At 41.0% G+C, this 19,248-nt stretch overlaps 3 protein-coding genes across 10 annotated transcripts in view; all 3 read right to left on the reverse strand.

Annotated features, from left to right (window-relative positions):
- Positions 1-355: 355 nt before the first annotated feature.
- On the reverse strand, positions 356-6,505 carry serbp1a (SERPINE1 mRNA binding protein 1a). 2 transcript variants are annotated; one of them, XM_026305161.1, is made up of 9 exons: positions 6,121-6,505; positions 4,634-4,817; positions 4,112-4,282; positions 3,490-3,558; positions 3,164-3,238; positions 2,483-2,651; positions 2,047-2,091; positions 1,755-1,928; positions 356-1,672 (listed from the first exon to the last, which is right to left on the reverse strand). In XM_026305161.1, exons 1-9 carry the CDS (start codon positions 6,377-6,379, stop codon positions 1,616-1,618), a joined length of 1,203 nt encoding a protein of 400 aa, XP_026160946.1. In that variant the 5' UTR covers positions 6,380-6,505; the 3' UTR covers positions 356-1,615. The 2 variants fall into 2 exon arrangements, with proteins under 2 accessions (XP_026160946.1, XP_026160945.1); XM_026305160.2 differs by having other exon boundaries at positions 3,490-3,561.
- Positions 6,506-9,019: 2,514 nt separating this feature from the next.
- hsd17b7 (hydroxysteroid (17-beta) dehydrogenase 7) lies at positions 9,020-11,965 on the reverse strand. 4 transcript variants are annotated; one of them, XM_026305086.1, is made up of 9 exons: positions 11,826-11,965; positions 11,423-11,629; positions 11,199-11,291; positions 10,897-11,011; positions 10,089-10,283; positions 9,904-10,017; positions 9,736-9,792; positions 9,560-9,658; positions 9,020-9,476 (listed from the first exon to the last, which is right to left on the reverse strand). In XM_026305086.1, the coding sequence occupies exons 1-9, from the start codon at positions 11,861-11,863 to the stop codon at positions 9,342-9,344; spliced, it is 1,053 nt and encodes a 350-aa protein (XP_026160871.1). In that variant the 5' UTR covers positions 11,864-11,965; the 3' UTR covers positions 9,020-9,341. The 4 variants fall into 4 exon arrangements, with proteins under 4 accessions (XP_026160871.1, XP_026160872.1, XP_026160873.1 ...); XM_026305087.1 differs by having other exon boundaries at positions 11,423-11,589; positions 11,826-11,960; XM_026305088.1 differs by lacking the exons at positions 9,736-9,792; positions 9,904-10,017.
- A 313-nt stretch (positions 11,966-12,278) lies between these two features.
- ddr2a (discoidin domain receptor tyrosine kinase 2a) overlaps positions 12,279-19,248 on the reverse strand; it is a 28,157-nt gene continuing 21,187 nt past the window's right edge. Inside the window, exons 6-17 of one of the 4 annotated variants that reach the window (XM_026305639.1) lie at positions 18,508-18,610; positions 17,806-17,989; positions 17,479-17,716; positions 17,220-17,285; positions 15,979-16,115; positions 15,607-15,823; positions 15,261-15,493; positions 15,013-15,140; positions 14,679-14,876; positions 14,358-14,592; positions 14,028-14,177; positions 12,279-13,948 (exon numbers count right to left, since the gene is read on the reverse strand). In XM_026305639.1, coding sequence (XP_026161424.1) covers positions 13,817-13,948; positions 14,028-14,177; positions 14,358-14,592; positions 14,679-14,876; positions 15,013-15,140; positions 15,261-15,493; positions 15,607-15,823; positions 15,979-16,115; positions 17,220-17,285; positions 17,479-17,716; positions 17,806-17,989; positions 18,508-18,610 — 2,021 coding nt within the window. In that variant the 3' untranslated portion in view covers positions 12,279-13,816. Of the gene's footprint in view, positions 13,949-14,027; positions 14,178-14,357; positions 14,593-14,678; positions 14,877-15,012; positions 15,494-15,606; positions 15,824-15,978; positions 16,116-17,219; positions 17,286-17,478; positions 17,717-17,805; positions 17,990-18,507; positions 18,611-19,248 lie in introns of all 4 variants that reach the window. The other 3 variants (XM_026305637.1, XM_026305638.1, XM_026305636.1) reach the window with 3 other exon arrangements.

A 19,248-nucleotide genomic window follows, 5' to 3' on the forward strand; every position in this document is an offset into this window, starting at 1 on the left:
CCTCTACTTGCAGCACCAACATTTTTGCAATTAACCTTGAGTGTCTTATCTTGGCCTGGTACAGACTACTGACTACTTTGAAACAGTGTGGACTGATTGCCAGTTTACAGGAGTATCCTCTCATGGTTGGAGGCAAGGTCTGGCATGGAACAACCCACTGTTGATCTTTCACATATTTCACAAACCTGCTGTAACAAAAAACAGCGATAGGCAACAACCATTTCACATTCTTGCTCAATGGGTTTCAGAGGATTTTGATGGGGACAAACATCTTGGACAGCAAAAAGATGTATGAAAGTTCATGTATGGAAATATTATATGCCGGTAAGATTTTTCTTAAAAAAGTGACAGTGCAAAGAATTTATCGACAATCTTTATTTACCGACAGAGGTCTCTAATAGCAGGGCTAGAATTCACACATTTGTAGAGCACTTCATTTGTTCCACACAATGAACAACTGTATTTCTTTCAGAGCAATTATGCAGTGATGCCACTGTGGAAGCTACAGGGTACGTCAACAGTGGAGGAATATATCAGCACAGAACAGACTTGCAGAAAACAATCAGGCTGGGCTGAGTTTACATCTGTTGAAGGATGCTCGAGTGGAGTGTAAACAGTTGGAGCAGGTCTGAGGGTGACTGCAGCCACATGTCTCCATATCACTCTAACGTAAAAAGGCATTGACTTGCACTTGCAAGTGGCTTGAAGGGGAGAACATTAGATGTAAAAAGCACCCTAAATACAAATAATTCAGAACACACAGTAAGTGTCAGAATCAAATAAATCCATCTGAAAAATGTCAAAGGAAAAAAAAAATTGATGTAATCACCAATGTGTTCCTCCAAAATGACCTTCCTCCTTTAGAACATTTCAGTACAAAAGAACCTTAATACAGATTTAGGCGCCATTTCACCAGTGCATTCAAAAGTAGGCAGCAGCACTTGATCAAAGATCAAGGTGTGTCCTTTTTGCACCATGTGAAATTCAGTCTCTGAAAGAACTATGAAAATAGTTAAGATTTACAGGTCGAAGATCATAGAAGAATAGACCTCCTGTATACAATATAAAACAATACCCCAGTGCTAAGGGAAAAAAAAAAAAAACAAAAAAAAAAACAAACCATAAATCTTAATGAGTGAAGCTGTAACTTCATCAGAAACACCTGGTGTGGCAGAGCTAGGGTTGGAGCTCCACAGTGCCTATTTAAAGCAAACAAGCAATAGCACACACCAAGCTAAAGATAGTCTTCTTATGCTTACATTTCAAATGCATATTCTCAAGCAGCAATTACAAAACTTTATCAATGGACAATGCATAACCTCTGAAAAAAATACTGTATGAAAACATCCCTGCTACTTTGTTTCCAAGTACAAAACCTCTACCAATAAGTTGCTCCAGAGTAGCAAGAAGTCCTTTTGTTTTTTTTTTGTTTTTTTGTATATATTTTTTTTTAATCTTTGTTTTTGTTGGGTAAAACTCAGTCCTCACATTGAGTGTCATAGTTAATGACAGTCTTCTCCATCATGTCACTTTGCTGAAGGATCCAGGAACATGCAAGCCTCGTAGTGGAGGTGCTCAGGAGGCTCCTGTAGGCCTGAGGGACAGCAGTTGGGGCTTAAGCCAGGGCTGGGAAGGCCTCTGGGTCGTCCACATTGGGCACCGACGCAGATGACTGCAAGGAAACATGAAAATTAAGCAGGCGTTTAAAAAAAAAAAAAGGTCTTTGAGTAAGTAATTCAAGTAATTCATTCTACCTTGTCACTCCTTCCCCCACGGGCCGGCCTAGTGCCTTCCCCTCGTCCACGACCGCCTCGGCCACCACGTGGTCCACCGCGTCCACGGCCCGGACGGCCCAGGTCTCCAAAGTTGATCTCCAGCTGGGACGTTATGTCATTTGCTGGCTTCCGGAAGTGGTGTTCATCCTCTGCCTGCAAAAGAAAATAAGGTTTAAAAGCATTTATAATTTTGGTACATTTACAGTATTTGCTTACATGTATGATTTCATCAGATACTGTACAATATGTCCAAGAAAAGCAGAGATTTTACCTTAGACTCATCACCCTCAGGTTCAATAAGATCACCTTTCTTATCCTGTGTTGGAGAAATACAAAATAGTAGCAACATTAATATAACAGGTCTTAAAATGTATTTATTACTATAATTCACTTCTAATAGAAACTCAATTCACTCTATCTTCCAAATATACTGACTGTGGTTCTGGGCTCACTTATGAATGCTGTCATTTTATGTAATGCCTGAGGGAGTACATGTTTTTTTAATGAATTGTCTACATGACAATCATGAAGTCTACTATATAAAATGTACACTTTCCCCAGTGCTGTGGCAGGAGTGAAGCCTGAGACATGCTGCCACCAATGGCCTTGTCCATTCTATTTAGCAGTTAACTCCTTTCCTTGATAGGATGACTGGGGTACTGTTTGATGCCTATAAGCGTAAAATATACAAGCTTTGTCAGACTTACATCTGCCTTGGACTTGTGCAGCACAAATCCTTTGTTCCAATCAGCTCCCTCATTGGCCTTGCGGATGTTGAACTCCACCTTGGCCCGTTCTTTGTCCTGCATGGCCTTCCATTCATCCAGAGTCATCTCCTTGGGGCCTTCATCCTTCATGTCTTCCACCTCATTCTCCCTTCAGCAAACACACAGACACAAAGTGAGAGTTAGCAGCCTGAATATCAAGACTATGCTACAAGCTCCTTTTTAGCAAAACCAAAATCTTTTCACAATTTCTTCTTCAGACAGAATATCTACTGTATTTTCCAGTCTAGAAGTCACATCGTAGTATAAGTCACTATTAGCAAAAACAGCCTTGTTGAACAGAAAAAAAAAATAAACATATATAAGAACTTTGTTTCACCTGCAGACTTTATTACCTGCACTTTGAAGTCTGCAGTCTAGCTCTTTCTGTTGGATGGCATTTTCATTTGTGTTACACTTTTTACTTTTTTTGGAGGTACAGCATTATCTTCAATTGAGTCAAGAGTGCCACCTAACACTACTGACTACTAACTGACAAAACTGCTGTAAATATACACAAGTTGCTTCGCTGTGTAAGTCCCATGACAAGCCACAGCTGTAAAAAAAAAAGTGATTTATAGTCCAGAGAATACGTTATATATACACACATAAAAGAGAACTTACTTGTTCTCAGAGTCGGCAGGTGGATGCTCCTCTCCTTCAGGGTTCTCTTCAGTGACATTTGATTGGTCAAGTTCACTTTGGGGGAAAAAAAAAAAAAAAAAAAATTGTTAAACAACAGCAACTCCAATTCACCCAAACCATAAGGCTGAGTACTGACAATCACGTGATTGTGCAGACATTCTTTTCTTTTGTTTATTAATTGCTTATTGTTGAACACTCATATATAATATAAACCAAAGTAAAAAGATATGTTATGCTATTTCAGTCAATAATGTGTATGTGTTCTGTAACGTCCCAAGTTTTGTTTTTCCATATAAAAAACTTACTTGAGTTCATCCTTGACGGTGCCCCAATTGTGAGAGCCACTTCCACCACGCTTCTCCTCACCTTTCAGACTACTGAAACAACATTTGCTTTAGCCAGGATCATTACATATGCAGTGCATTAAAACAAACACACAAATCTTTAGGCTCTTCTTCTCCACATCCTCTCATTTGCTCACGCTCCCCTTCTCACTTTGCTATGTCACAACCATTTAGTAAATGTGGGCTAGAGATGCACAAAGTTGGAGGGAGGGCAGGGATTACTCTTTTATATTTGATTTTTTGTAAATAGTTGTATACATTTTTCTACATATTATTCCGCTATGCCAAATCCAAAGCCATTATTCAGACTGCAATATAGATTTAGATGGACTAAATTGTTCAATTTTTACTGAATTTAAAGACCTGCTATTTCTGTGTCACCTAGAGTGTTTCTAACACCTTGACAAGAAACTTTCTGCCAAGATCTTATTTATTCATATAGCCAGTGTGATTAGGGAACTACAGCTTTTTAATTGGTTATGTCATTTTAAGCATTTTTACTCAAAAACAGGGGTGAAGTAAAAGTGGTTACCAGACCAGGTGCAAATTACGAATATTTCATTTGTACAAGAGAAGTACTTACGATCGGTCGCTGCCACTGTGTCTATCAAATTCACGTTTTCCTCTTGAATCAAAGCCATCACTGCGACCCATGCCGCGTCCTCTGCCTCCACGTCCACCTCTGCCGCCGCCGCTGCCGCCACCACTGCCGCCGCCGCCGCCGCGTCCTCTCATTGGCCTGTCACCAGTGGGCCTGAAGACAGGGACAAAGAACATCAGCACAGGTCATCTACAAGCTTGATTTCAATGACAACTTCAGCTTTTTTGGGACATAATAAAAAGCACAGCATGACAGTAGCAGTACAATCATGCATTCAGCTACTGACATTAATGTACAATTAACATTTACTTAACAGTTGACAGAATTATTGCTTTTAACTTTGCCTAAACTAACTTATAAATCCTTATCAGTCTAAGCACTGGCTGTAACAGCTGCTGTCCTTACCCAACCCCCTTAAAAAGTTCTAGTAGTGGATTCACTCTCCACCTCTTTCCACATAGAATTTCGGTTCAAATAAAATTCCCCATTAGGAATTGAACTTACTTTTCCACTGAGAATTCACCACCCTCAGGCTTTTCACCAGAATCACCAGCAGGCCTCTCAAAGCGGCGAGGGGGCCGCCTGTCCACAGGCCGTCTGTCTGTGGGGGGGCGACCCTCTCCTTGGCCGCCTTGTGGTCTTGAGCCTTCGCCCTCTGGTTTGCGGCCCATTCTCCTCATGCCAGTACCTAGGATTGACCAGAACAAGAGGATTAGAGGACCAATGGCACTGATAGATCAGGACACACAGCAAGATAAAGGAGAGTGCTCTTTTTAAAATGGAGCACATAATTTATATTACCATTTACTGTGAAAAATTAACGCTCAAATAGGAGGATTCATAATACAATATTCCTGTAGATTGGTCTGCGGTGCAGCATCATCACAAGACATAATCAAATGAAATTCAATACACATAAAAATACATCAAGAACTTAGTTCAGAGGTAGGTCATTACGTTATAAGGAAATGAAAACTATCCCCGCTCTTGACTAAAGCATCTTTGATGAGTTGTATCACTTGGTCACTGTGGCTGGAGCTAACACCTACAGTCTTTAACCCTCTGTGGCACATGGTTGTGTGTTACAAGTCCCACCCATAGCCCAATTCACCAGCTACCAAAATAGCCATCCTCCAGGACACAGCAGCAGCTGAGTGCACCACACTGGGCACACCTGTCTGATCTCCTCTCAGGCCAACAGATACAAGCATAGTTGTCAGCCTGACAAGATGACAATGTCCAGACTATTGGCTTGGAAGTATCAGACTCACACTGGATGCTTCACTTGAGCAAATCTGAGTTGATGCAAAGACAAAGCATACACGTTATGTTTAGTTTTACAGGCTAAATGACAGGTGAAATCCTAAGACAGTCTACATAGACCATCTCTGCTAAAACAGAAAAGAAAGTAGGCACCCAGGGGCAGGTCGCTGCATGCACTGAGCATTCATAAAGCGCCAATGGGAAGTGGCATGAGGCTTTAACACGCCCCACGCTGCAACCACGAGGTCCATCAGCACAGGGAGTCTGCGAGATAAAACCACCTGCACATAAACCAGTCCACCTACTTAACGTTCCATTATTTACCTCACACTGTTTTTAAAAGGAGACATTTTCTTGGCTCGGACTTATCCGAAATATGAAAAAAACAAGCTACTTTCAAAACAAAGTTTGCAACAAGTGGCCTTGATGGAGACCCGAGCTGACAGGACTTCAAACACCTCTAGGCCACTCTCCGGGTGACTGAGCCACATTACGGGTTCTGCCTGTCCAACGAGGCCGATGGGGGGACAAGCCAGAACAGGTTGGCCTACAAACTGTTAGTCCCTCAGCCAGCCCGCAGACACACACGCTCGTATAAATGTCATAATTGCGGGCCGTGACAGCCCAAACAGACAAAGCAGCCATGCGGCTCATGGACCCCGGCTAACGCAGCCAGCCTGGTCTCCAGTTGCTGTTTGACACAACGAAGACGCACAAACAGAATATACCTTCTTTCTTGAGAGGGACGGGTGCCTGGGCCTCCTCCTTCTTATCAGCCAACGGGGCCTTTCTGTCTTTCTGGGACTCCTTCTTCGGCTGCTTAGCAGCCTGGGCTGCAGTCTTGGCGGCACCAGGAGCAGGAGCCTCCTTCTTCTTCTTCACTTCGGCCTGCTTTAGCAGCTCAAACGGATCCGACTCGTCGTCAAATAACTGGTCGAACCGATTGGTTATGGCACAGCCAAAACCTTCTTGCATTTGTCCGGGCATGATGGCGCCCCTTCAGCAGGATTTTCCTCCGATTCTACGAGGCTTGGTGCGAACACTTCGCCAGATGAAGCCACAAGATGGCTGGGAAAAGGACCTTCTTCTCTTCCGGCGCGACAGACATCCGGGACCTCGGAGTTGGCGCGGATGGGGTGTGTAGTTCTTTCACAACGAAAACCAATTGGGCATAGATACAGGAAAGGCTAGTAAAAAACTACAAGACCCACAATGCCTGTCTCCATACATGCCTCTGTAGCAAAGCATGGGTGCCCCCACAGAAACACTGGGTGAATCTAGACTTGAACACACCGAAGCTTTCCTTGCTGAAAACGATTCACGGATTCGTAGCATTTGACAGTTACAGCGACATCTTCTGGTCAACCGTATTATTGCATTTTATATGCGTCGATAATTGCAAGATATGCTGAAACTGCGCGAATTTTCTATATGATGCGCAATAAAAGTTAAATGCGCAACACGCATCTTGGCCTTTTTCTGGATATAGTTTTGTGTTATGTGATAGAAATGCTTCTGAAATAATAATAATAATCATGATAGTTAACAAACCATGGGGCTAAGTTGTAGTTTTTGTGGATACACCCCCATGTGTCTGTTCTTCATGTCAGTCTATTTGTTTAGAGGCTATATTTCTGAGATATCAAAATGGGGGCATTTTTCTCTCCTTTCATTGTATTTTTCACTCAAAAAATAAGGTTTATACAGTACAACACACAAAGGAGTCAGAAGAATAGGTTTAATTTGAATGCCGGTGTGCACTGTTACGGTCTATCTAAATGTTTACGTGTTTAAACATTTTGCTGTAACAATAGATATGATTTTATAGTTTTCTGCTGGCATCTTAAAATTTTATTATTCCTCATCCCAGCAGTGTGAAATCACAAAGTACTGGCCCCAAGCCTGAACTTCTCATTGATGGTACATCAGGAGATGTGGTTAGCCACATCCTGCATCCCATGAGTTCATTAGAGGAACAAGGTGCTTAAGGTCTGATTAAATACATGGATAATCGCAGTGCAGGAATGTAATAGAAGTAAGTTGGATTTTCTTGTTAACTTAATGTAAATGTGTAGGTTTGTTACCTGAAATTTAACACAGGATGTCGACTTTTAACTTACAGATCACCTATAAACATGAGCCATTGTGACTAAAAAGTAGTTTTTTAAAGAAACAAGACTGGCAGCATGTTTGTTTGGGAGATAAAAATTGAATTCTTGAGACTTAGTTTGCAGAACCTATTAATCAACCAAAATTAGCTAACTTAGCTCATGGTTGTTTACTAATAAACACAATGTGATGAAGGGTAGTGTTGAATTCAGTCCCTTCCCCTGGACACGTACAACGTCCACCAGGAGCAACTTTGCACAAACTGGCTTCATGAAACAATGAAGAAAGGAAACACATGTCTGTATTGAATGTCCACGTAAATAAACAGTTAAGTTAGCTTCCCATCTTAAGTTTATTTATTTATTATTTATTTGTCCTGTAATTTACTTATTTCCAACCACTCCTTTTTTTTTTTTATTTGTCCAGAATCGTCTTAATTTGAAGTCCACGAAGTTTCAGTTCAGCTAATTAGTGTTTCAATGTCTGGAAGAATTTTAAAGTCTGCTTCCAGCCTTACACAGAACCTTTTAGCTGTTCCTCCTGGTCTTAGCATATCACTACACATGGTAATAAAGTGATATTTATATATCTTAGGCCCAGCATAGCCATTTCTGGTCAAACAATGGACATCTGAAAATTAAAGCAAATAATTATAGGCCTAAACGGAAATAAATTCAACTGTCTGATATGTAGGGAAGATATGACCCCTCTCATCCTTGAGATAAACGTCATTTAAACTTCACTTTTCCTAGATTGGACTTTTGTTTTGAAATATTAAGTTAAATTTAATTCACTGTTTAATTGCAGTTATGTTTTTTATATATATATGGGAATGTCCGTGAGGGAAACGCTCGTTTGTAAGAGGCTAATTAAAGCAATAATCTGGTTTCTGATCGTCTCTGTGTCGCTTTACTGATCTGGTCCAACCCACAGGACGGTGCCATTTAGTCTCCCCGACACTCCCTCCTGAGCACACTTTGGCAACTCAACCGATTATTACTCCTGTGAATGCAAAGATGACATCTCCAGTCACCAAAGCCATGATAGAGTCTTACGCGCTCATGGTTATGGTCATGGGCACGTTTTTCGTCTATTTCTGCGGAATGGTGTGGGCGTTTTGCAACCCGAAACTAAGCGGAGCAGAGGATGCGTGCGGGACGGGGAAAGAAGCTGCGGAACACGGGAACGAGTGCTGGATTTGTGCCCCAAATCCTCCAGAACAGAATCTCTCTAGGTGCAGCTGTGCGCATCTGCCACCGGCACCAGCGTACACCGCAGAGGGGCTCACACAGACGACCTACGTTAACTTCTGGGATGATACTGATAATCTCCTGTCAGACTGTGCTGCATTTTGCCGTGAGGATCAGGGAATTAACAACCAGACTGGGTACAGTCCCTCCTGGACCGCATAGGCTGAAAACCTGGTAACCGATCGTGCCATCCATGTCATCAGCCATCAGCTGTTCTCCTGTTATATCGCCACAGGGAGTGAAAGCACTGAAAAGAAGTGAAAGAGGATGAAAACGGGAAATGCCCATGTTTTATTTGAAATTCTTTCTCAGACCATCACAACATGCATTATTCTGAGTGCTTGTCTTACAAGAGACATTTTCCTTTATGTCTGATACAGATAGTAAACATGGAAACTGCAAATCAAACTACAGTAAAAGTGCTTATAGTCACTGCAACTTGTATATGCGTACTCTGAGTCCAGGCTTTGTGTGTGCTTCGCGATGCTCTGTCTGTTTTGTGAGGTCTGACAGCCAGTGTGTATGCTGTTCTCAAGTGACCAACAAGACAGAAATAAAACCCTCCCCATCCCAGAACTGTGTGACATGCATCACGATGACCTGGGTCCGGCACTGTGAAGACACTGGGATGCGGGTTGTTTTTCCTTCAGTTTCTTCCTAACTTCATTTTCTAGTTGCAGTAATTTTTCATAAAATGCCTCTGAAGTCTCCAAATCAATATCCATCTGCAAAGACGAACAAAAGAAGACAAACTACTTTACTGAAACAATGTAAACTTCATTTTAATGGGTGACCTTCCATGCTGTACCTTGCGTGGTTGTGTGTAGTTGTTGCCTAGTCCAGATGTTAAGCTGTGGTACTTGGCTTGTGGGTCCAGTGATTCAGGCTTTTGCTTAAACAACCAGAACTACAACAAAGAGCAGTATTTCTCAATAAAACTGTGTTTCACATTTGTCTGGATATCTGAGCGTTTGTTGTTCCTACCAGGGCTTCAGCTCCATTATAGGGTGTCAGAGTGAAAGTATTGGTGAATATTCTTATCTGTGATAATGAAAGAATGATGCAGTTAAGTAAAGTCAAATAGATCTAGGCTAACTGGAAAAGCAGGGATATGTCAGTGCTTTGTAGGCCTAATGTCAGAGTTGGACTCACAAGCCAAAAGACAGGCATTAGCACAGTCCAAAGGAATGCTGGGAATGAGGGCAGGATGCTGTAGGTCAGATTGGTCATCACAAAACCAGGGCAAATCACAGATGAGTACAAATCCTAGAAAGCAACAAAAAGTTTAGCCCATAGCTGTGGGTGATACACAGGAGTCAGGATGTGTGAGAGCTGACCTGTTTGTTGTAGAGGGTGTTCAGTGCCAGGCTGAGCAGGTCAGAGGCATATTTGGAGGAGCTGTAGGGTTGGGTGCCCCTCTGGTGCTGTATGTCATCAAGGTTAAAAGCTGAGCGCTGAGCATTGCTGGAGGATGTCCATATCAGCTGTGAGGTCTGGCCTGCACGGCACAGAACCGGTTCCAGTTCCCTGATCTGGAACAAAGGAACAACTTAATAAGTCAATGTTCAACCTTAAATTAATAATGTTGACATAAAAAATATGCACTTATTTGTACTATAAAACACAACATCATAATCATGACTGCTAATTAAACCCCCAAAACTTGTTACATTTGTGAGAAACAGGTCAAAATAGCATATCTTACTTTTTCTAATTCCTTAAAGTGATCAGCAAAGGCAGTCACTTTGACTTTCTAAAATGTGTCATATGTCATTTTCCTCCGATTGTGTGAAAAGTATGTGTTTACCTCAAACTATGTGTGAATGCATCAGAAAAGATTGATGTTCAATCTTTTAGAGATCTGAATAGGAACTTCATGGAGGTTTTCTCTTTCCTGGCAACTTAATACAAGTCAGAAATCACCTCTAAATGCACAGTAAGCAGAAACCTCTCTGCAGTGACCTTATGGCTAGAACAGTTCGCTCTGTTAATTCTTAATGAGCATCGTTGCTAAGTTACAGACAGATCCAGTATCACCTGCCATTATTCCACCAAGGACAAACAGCTGACAAGAAAAGTGAAGGGAATATGCTTTTAAAACGGATCCTTTGGCTTTACTCAGAGTCCAAAATAACAGTGACTCACTAGAAGGAAGTGACCAAAGAGATTAGTTGCAAAAACGTCTTGCAGGCCATCAGAGGTGACACCGTCCTTCTGAGTCAGAATCCCCTCACCAGTAGCAAACATGGTGATGATATTACTGTAATACAGGCATTAGAGGAATCTGAGCTCCAGAAAGGCAGCATGGGAAATGGATGATTGCAGCAAGCTGTTAAAATATATATGTATACTGGACATGTCAGAAGTTTAACAAGCCAGCACGTGCAGTGACTACTCAGTCATGGAAGAGCTTTAGGAGTTAGGAGCATCTGAAATCGACACTGTACCTGGAGAAGATACCTTTAAAAAAGGCTTTCACGTCAAACTGTGCATTTGGCATGATGCCTGCATTTAGGTAGAGGTAGTCCAGCCGGCAGTACCTGCAGGGAAAAACAAAGGTCGCAGATCTTGTATTCTGTACAATGTAATGTATTCTGTAAAATAACCAGCGATTATTTGGAAATGTGACCGAGTATCTGATTTCCTTGCAGATGCGATTGCTGCCTCCTACCTGAGTTTGATTTCGTGTGCAGCACTGATGACAGAGAAGATATTGCTGGTGTCCATCTGCAGCAGGGCCACCTGAGCTGTGGGGTGAGAAGCGAGGAGGGCAGAGCGAGCAGCCTGAGCCCGGCGCATGTTTCTGCAGGCCAGACACAACTGTAGACCCTCTGTGTCCTGTGAGAGGAGACGCTCACAAAGTGCCAGGCCAATGCCACTGCATGTACAATCACAACACATGTACTATACTCTTATCACTGACAGTACATAATTTACTGACTGTATAACCACCTGGAAATGATCTTGCTCATTACACATTCATAATAAATACATCAAAATACATGTATGCCTCAATTTGTACCAGAACTATTTTAAAGACATTTCAAAAATGCAAAATAAAATCCAGCCATTACCTGTTAGCACCAGTCACCAAAACCACCTTATTCATCATTTCAAGCCCAAAGGAGGAACAAACTACATAGAGAAAACATTCCTTTTACAACCAAAAATCATTTCAAAGCAACAAGTTCTATGTGTGGTCCATCAGTGTTTTCTGGACATGTGGGAACATGGGATGCCCTCCGCCTCTGTGCTGTGATTGGTTAGTACACCAGTCCTCAGCCAATAACATCCTGAGACATGTCAGCTCATCTTCAAGGCCCACCCACTCACTATAAATTATTCAGTTCTTATGGACAATACAGGAGCTCATCAAAGAAATAAAATTCCCAGTTTAAATTTTATTTGTATTTTGTCTATTAATGTACAACCTTTGTTTAAAATGTATATAAAAACAATATCACAAAAAAAACACATTTGAGTATAAAACTGTAATAAAACTAAACAATTTTGAAAATTGTCAGGGTGCAATAACTTTTTTACAGCAATACATTTGCATCCGATAAATTTCTAACACTGAAAGGAATGAGTATGCTTCACAAATACGCATATTTGTCACCAAACCAAATATCATATTTGCCTTGTACAAATGGTTTGCATATACTGCAGTGTGCTGGTGATGAGTGTTTAAGGCTTTAGACAAAGGCCTCTGATGAGAAGACAGACCCTGTAAATTCAGCCAAACCGGTTAAAACAGTGGTATGTCATATGAGGTTCTGTGAGTTCTATGAGTAATGTTGTACACAGAATTATGATAGAAAAGTGGAAGGTGAAAGACTCCAGCATACATTAATAAATGCAGATGAAAATGGCTGTCATTAGCTGTGTTAGACAGTTTTCAAGAGCTAATATGAGAAAGTGATCTGTAGCAGTCATACCAAATCCTTTGTTCCAATGAAACGCATGATAAAGGCTGAATATTCTCATGTCCCCTGCATTCATTCTAGTTAAAAGGACTATTTGCTTTCTCTTTCCCTTGCTTAATACCCACAACACATTCAGTACCACTTTTTCAACAATGCAGACTGTAAACATACTATTGAACCAACACGGCACAAGGCCAAAACTCAGCCTGGGCTCCTGATTTTTAAAGACTGCAGCTGGGAAACTATAAATGCATCTTGAAGCAGTTTGTTTGGTGCGTAAATCCAAGAACGACTGGCTGTAAAAATTACTGAATCATATAAAATATGATAATCCAAATGCATCCACAAAAAGAGAATATTAATGCCAAAACATATCAACACACTGCACAAAAACAGAAAAAACACATATGACCATATAAATATAAAAAACAAATTATTGATATTTGAGATTTAGACTTATCTACTGAAACTACACAGTGATATACACTTCCAATCACTGTAGGCAAACTGCAGGGTGATGAGAACGACCAAGGTACTTGATGTTCTTATTTAAAATGTATGTATCTTTGTCAGAGAAGCTGAGATGAAATACTTAAAATATAATGTAATGTAACAGTAATAGCTTGCTGCACTTTTCCCTCCTACATTCAAGCAGTCTTCCACAAGAAAACACAAGAAAGTTCTTCAACAATGTTTCATAGATTTGCTATCAAACACTGTAAAATGGGAAAACTGATCTCATGTTAAAAATGAAATCAAAAAGTGCCGTATGTCACTTGCTACATGTAACTTTCTCAACTCATGCCACAACCAAACCTTAATGATGTGTGTGTGTGATGTACTACAAAACAGAATAGATCTTTATACCTGGATGCCTATAAAACATCTTAGTCAACGTGACTGTTCTAATTAAATTCAAACTGACACACACAAAATGTCTCAGGTAGTCCATCTTTGTAGTGTGTTAAGTCAGTGTAAAACAGTGTTTCCCAAATTGTAGCTTGGAGCCCACAGATGGCTCTCACCCTGTTTCTCTATTGAAACAGCTTAAGCCTGGACGGAGTCTGCTACTCTTGTCAAGCGCCATTTCATCCAGAGCTGAGCAAACTGGGAATCACTGTGTTAAACATAGCCCAGGCCTAAGGCTGTATGTCCAGTAGGGCTCGGTGTATTTCCTGAAAGGAGGGCCGTTCCTTAGTGTTCCTCCTCCAGCAGCTCAGCATGATCTTGTAGAGCGAGTCGGGACACAGCACAGGCTGAGGCAGGTAGATCTGCACAACAGGGATTAAGAAATGAAACCAGGGATTTGCTGGTGTTTACAAGTGTGAGAAAAATGTATTTGGCACCCACCTGTCTTTTCTGGTCCCTGAAAAACTCCCCTGTGTTTTCTATCACCTGCTCATCAGTAAGCTGAGAGTAAGGCTGCTCCTTGCAAAAGTTTAATATCTCCCACAGGGTCACCCCGAAAGCCCACACATCGCTGGCTGTGGTGAACTTCCCCTGCATAACAAAAGATGGTAGAAATAGTGACTGGTGTGTTTACATGCACTACTTGGAAATATTTTGATTCACTTCCAGCAAGGACACATTAACACAATAGGGGTTCAGCAAGTACGTTTTTCAATTTGTGGAGAAAACATTAAATAAAAGAATTTTCTTTAGAATACAAGATGTCCTCACCAGCAGGATGCTTTCCCATGACATCCAGCGTATAGGCAGCACTGCTCTGCCCTGGATGCGGTAGTAGTCACCACTGTAGAGGTTTCTGCTCATGCCAAAGTCAGCTATCTTTATCGTGTAGTTTTTGCCCACTAGGCAATTTCGTGTGGCCAAGTCTCGATGAACAAAGTTTAGAGAGGAGAGGTACTTCATCCCCGATGCTATCTGAGTGGCCATGTAGCAGAGATTATTAAAACTGGAAAGGAGATAGAAGAAATGGTGTCACGTGTTTGGAAGAAAATACAAAATGTAAACACGTATACACACCAGCCACTTACTCACCTGACAGTAGGTGCATTGCTGAGCAGAGCGAGATGTCCCTCGGGTTCGTGACGGGACAGAAACTGGTTAAGATCTCCATTCTCCATGTACTCGGTGATCATACAAAGAGGGTCGCTGTAGATGCACACAGCTAGCAGGCGAATGATGTTTGGATCCTTCAGACGTGACATGATCTTTATCTCTTTCAGGAAGTCATTCCTAACCAAGCAGAAACATATGCACAAATTAAATGACTTACTTTACACTAATACAAATCACAATTATATTAACTTTACATTCATGATTTGCAATTTCTTTTCAGTTACAGGCTACAAGAGACACCCAGAGTCAACACCTTGCATTTTTGTTGGCATCTGAGCGGAGCATCTTCACAGCCACTAAAACTGGCTGATCCTCAGAGATGTCAAAGAAAAACTCATTATTCATGAACTCTTGCATTCCCTCTGCTTCACACAAGTGCACCTGGTAACAGTGGGGAGAATGGATGTTACAGTTACATGCTAATGTATGATGTATAACTTTTGCCTTCAGCTCATCTAAACCTGTATTTAAAGCTACTGGAGACTGACAAAGAGCACACACCTCTCCAAACTGGCCTTCTCCCAGCTTCTCTTTGAATGTGAGCAGTTTTCGTGGGAATTCCTCCACTGCCACATCTTTCCCTGACAGTAGGTCCATAGTCACTGCAGGGATTGCGTATGTGTTGCTTCCAGTCACACCTTGCAGGTTTACAATGTCGGCTTCTGCATAGTGAGGGACTCCATCTTGGACTACAGTAGTTGTGGTGGATTTGGATGCTGCTGTGCTGGTAGAAGCTGGAACACAATACAGGGCTCTATAACTAGGAATTACAATAAATGACTGAGAGTGTTCACAATATCAGAATATATCGATGTGTATTTGCAAGCAGATGTGTGTTTTCACCTACCAGGCTCATCTGAGCTCTGTGAAAACTCTGGCAGTTTACATATGAGGCGCGATGGTTCCTGGTAGTCTGGGCCGAGGGGGAAGATGTGCTCATAAGCGGTGTTAGACTCCTGCTCGCTGATTGTACTTGACTGGTTATGGTTGTGGTTGTAGGCAAATGTCTCACTCTGTATTGACAAACTAGCAGTTAGTTCATCATCCAGCATCCGGCGAGAGGCCTAGAATAAAGGATGTGGGGGTGAAGGAACAGATCTGACCTCCCCTTGAAGGTAAACCCAGGAATCTCAAAGAAAATGTTAAAGAAAATCACTTCACATGCATGAGCTGCTGTCAGTTTGATAAATTCAATTTATTACACTGGTGAGTAGCTCACCTTCTCCAGCATCTTCTGCCACACCTGCCTCCACAAGATGATGACGATGATGCCCACAAGGATGAAGATGATGGCCACTAAACAACCAATCAAAATTCGAGTGTTGCTGTCATCTACTTTGTGGGTGGGGTCATCTTCTGGAAAGGGAACAGGGAGAGACGGCTTTTAATGATGAAGGCGTCAGTGGAATCAGAACAGCCCCTGATACGTGAGTATTAATCTTTTATCTCTCAAAAAGTTAAACATATTACAAAGGAGATTAGATCCCACTGTGCATTTCCTGCGGTGAACTGTGTGTTGTCTTAATGGATATTTCAGAAGATATTTTAGATGTAAATAAAATTAATAATTTAGCAGCTGGGGGTCCTGCCCTACTGTCACACTGTCATGATATACAGTCTACATGTGCTTCTTCCACTATAATAAGTCATTAGGCCAGTGCCCAGTTCATACAGTATACTAATTCCATACTACACAACAGTACTTTAAACAGAAAATGATGCTATTTGATAAAAGATGAACGTTACAAACTGCACTTAAAATTAACTTCACAAATAGATGGCAAAATGTATTTTTAGGATTTAATGCTTATTTTTTGTTTACCAGTACTTTTGTCTTACCAGGATTCACACTGCATTTAAAATTTCCAGCCCATTAAAAGGATCAGCCATATTATATTTAGTATTCTGTTCAGTTTCAGAAGCTTATCTTGTCACTTTTCCAGTGTAAATACACTGTGTACTATTAGTATAGAATTAGTATGTAGATTGGGTTGCTGTAAAAATGGCTGATTTAGGCCATTATCAGCATCATGGCTGGACACTGTCATGGAAAAAGTCACATATTCTTTTCTTTTCAAGGAATTTTTTAAAACTTTGCTTTTTCATGTTAGTTTTTTTGAGCTAAAACAGGATCACAGATTAGCACAATTTATTATATACAGAAAAAAAAACATTCTCTACATAACAGAAAGCCCTTCTCTTAGATCCATAATTAGCAGATACATTGTATGGTCAATTGGGATTTCCAGCTTCCATATGTTCTACAAACTCAAGAAACTGTTGCCAAGTATCCATAAATGTCTTAGTGAACACTTCATAACGTTGAATGTGGTACATTACTATACTAATCCAGTGTCTGTCAACATACATCATGTTGGGTTTTTAGTTAATTATCTATAAGGCTATTTGTAGTAGCATAGTGTGTGTGTGTGTGTGTGTGTGTGTGTTGCAATGACTGACCTGGTTGGATGTTAGGTGGTAGTTCTGTCTGTGGTGGGGTTAGTGTTGTGTTGTACATGGCAGTATCTGAAAGGGCAGATGGTACAGATCTAATCAGAAATAAACTAAACTTCAAATTCAAAATGATGTGCATATTTTTTTCCAAATATTCTTTAAAAAGTCTTAAAAATCTAAACCAAAATATATAAGAATGTCATACTATCATCATAGGCTGTTTATAGATTGTACACACCATACTATACCTATATATACACTATACCTGACTGGAAGGTGATCTCACTGAACAACATCCAGGCATCAGCGAAGTAGAACTGGCACTTGATGGCACTGGCCATGTGGTTAGCCAGGCTGACAGTGATGAAACGGGCACTGGGAGTCTCGTCTACCACTGGGCTGAAAGACAGTGGCGTGGTCTCCCAGTCTGAATCAGAGCGGAAGTAGCAGACCACCTGGTGGAATATCTTGACGTGCGAAGAATACATATTGTTGCAGTGGACCTGGGTGCAGGACATGTGAGGGGATTTTAAGTATGTATGGGAGACATTGAACCCCAGGGGAAAATGTCACCTTGTATTATTAATCTCACCTTCATGGTGGTAAAGTTTCGTATGCGGTCAAACTCAAACATGATCTCCACAAATCCAGTGGGGAAGCTCTCATTCTTCCAACCCACATAATCGTACCCAGGCCACACATTGTAGAGGTGACTGAGTGTAAAATCATCCAGACCACACATTCCATCAGTCAGCTGGCCCAAGCCCTCTGTCATACTGAGGAACAAAATGGCAGAGTTAAAAAAAAATGAAGACCATCTTTTATTTTCAAACTATTACTACCAATGTCTTTAAAGGTACAACCATTGAACACTAGGTGGCAGCATTACAAAACCAATTCCTCATGCCTACTGATTTTTTTATTGTAATATGGGCCATTTTATTTTCCCCTGCACTGTTTCCTTGACATTAAAAAGAAACGTCTGTGTCATGGAGGACATTATTCACCATGCCATAATCCAAACACAACTAACAACAAAAGGCTCTGATTGGTTGATTCCAGTTTTGAAACTTTGTAAGCAGGTTTGACTCAGTTATTCCCATGAGGCATTGCCTAACAGTAAACCACCATGACCCCACTCACCACCGTCTGTCTCTTTGCTCTCACCATGGTGACCCGGCAACAACAAGGTGAGGGGAAAAGTACAGAGGAAGGGTGACAGCAGTGATGGCACTTTATGAAAAAGGAAGATGGCAATGTAGGAATAGCAACACACACACACACACACACATACCTGTAGATGACAGCTCCATCATAGACAGAGTCATTGAGATAAGCAGGGTAAGCAGGTAAATTCATCTGCTCTCCTACTGGAGCATTGTATGACACAAGACCATCTGTAAAGCAAGATGAGATAAATTAACCCCATTACCTTTATGGACCTTTGTATGAGTCCATCATTTCACACTCATGCAGAAAAGCAGAGCTCAAACCACTGAGGTCTGCTTGAATTTGCAGATGATATTTTAAGCTTTTTCCAGTTACAACTGTGTCAAATTGAATTTCAAGAAAACTGGATGAATCTTCCAGGTGACATAACACAAACATTACAAGAGTGATACTGGATTACTTCAGGAAAACACTATTAACACAACACAACAACAACACAACACAAATTATACAAATTATATAGGACGTCCTTGAAGAGAAAACTATTCAGAGGCATGGTGGCACTCATCTCAGGCTAATAATCTGTTTGACTGCCCAGAAAGTTTCAGCAACCATAGGCTGAACGATTTTAAAGAATGAGAATGGGTTATTGTTATTGATTTCTTGTGAGAGTTTCTCAGAGCTCCAGTCAGGCAGGAGGTATAAGAAACCTAATTAATGGGAAAGGCTGATGAATAAAATGAAACTGCAATCCTACAATCCTTTTTTAGGAGCCCAAATCTTTAATAATAGTTTTTTGCATTTTTATTCATTTTATTTTTCACCAGGTTCATCCTCAAAAGTGTTTGGGATTTTATAGCTTAAT

Source organism: Mastacembelus armatus, chromosome 4 (genome assembly GCF_900324485.2).
Source record: "Mastacembelus armatus chromosome 4, fMasArm1.2, whole genome shotgun sequence".
NCBI classification, from domain to species: Eukaryota; Metazoa; Chordata; class Actinopteri; order Synbranchiformes; family Mastacembelidae; genus Mastacembelus; species Mastacembelus armatus.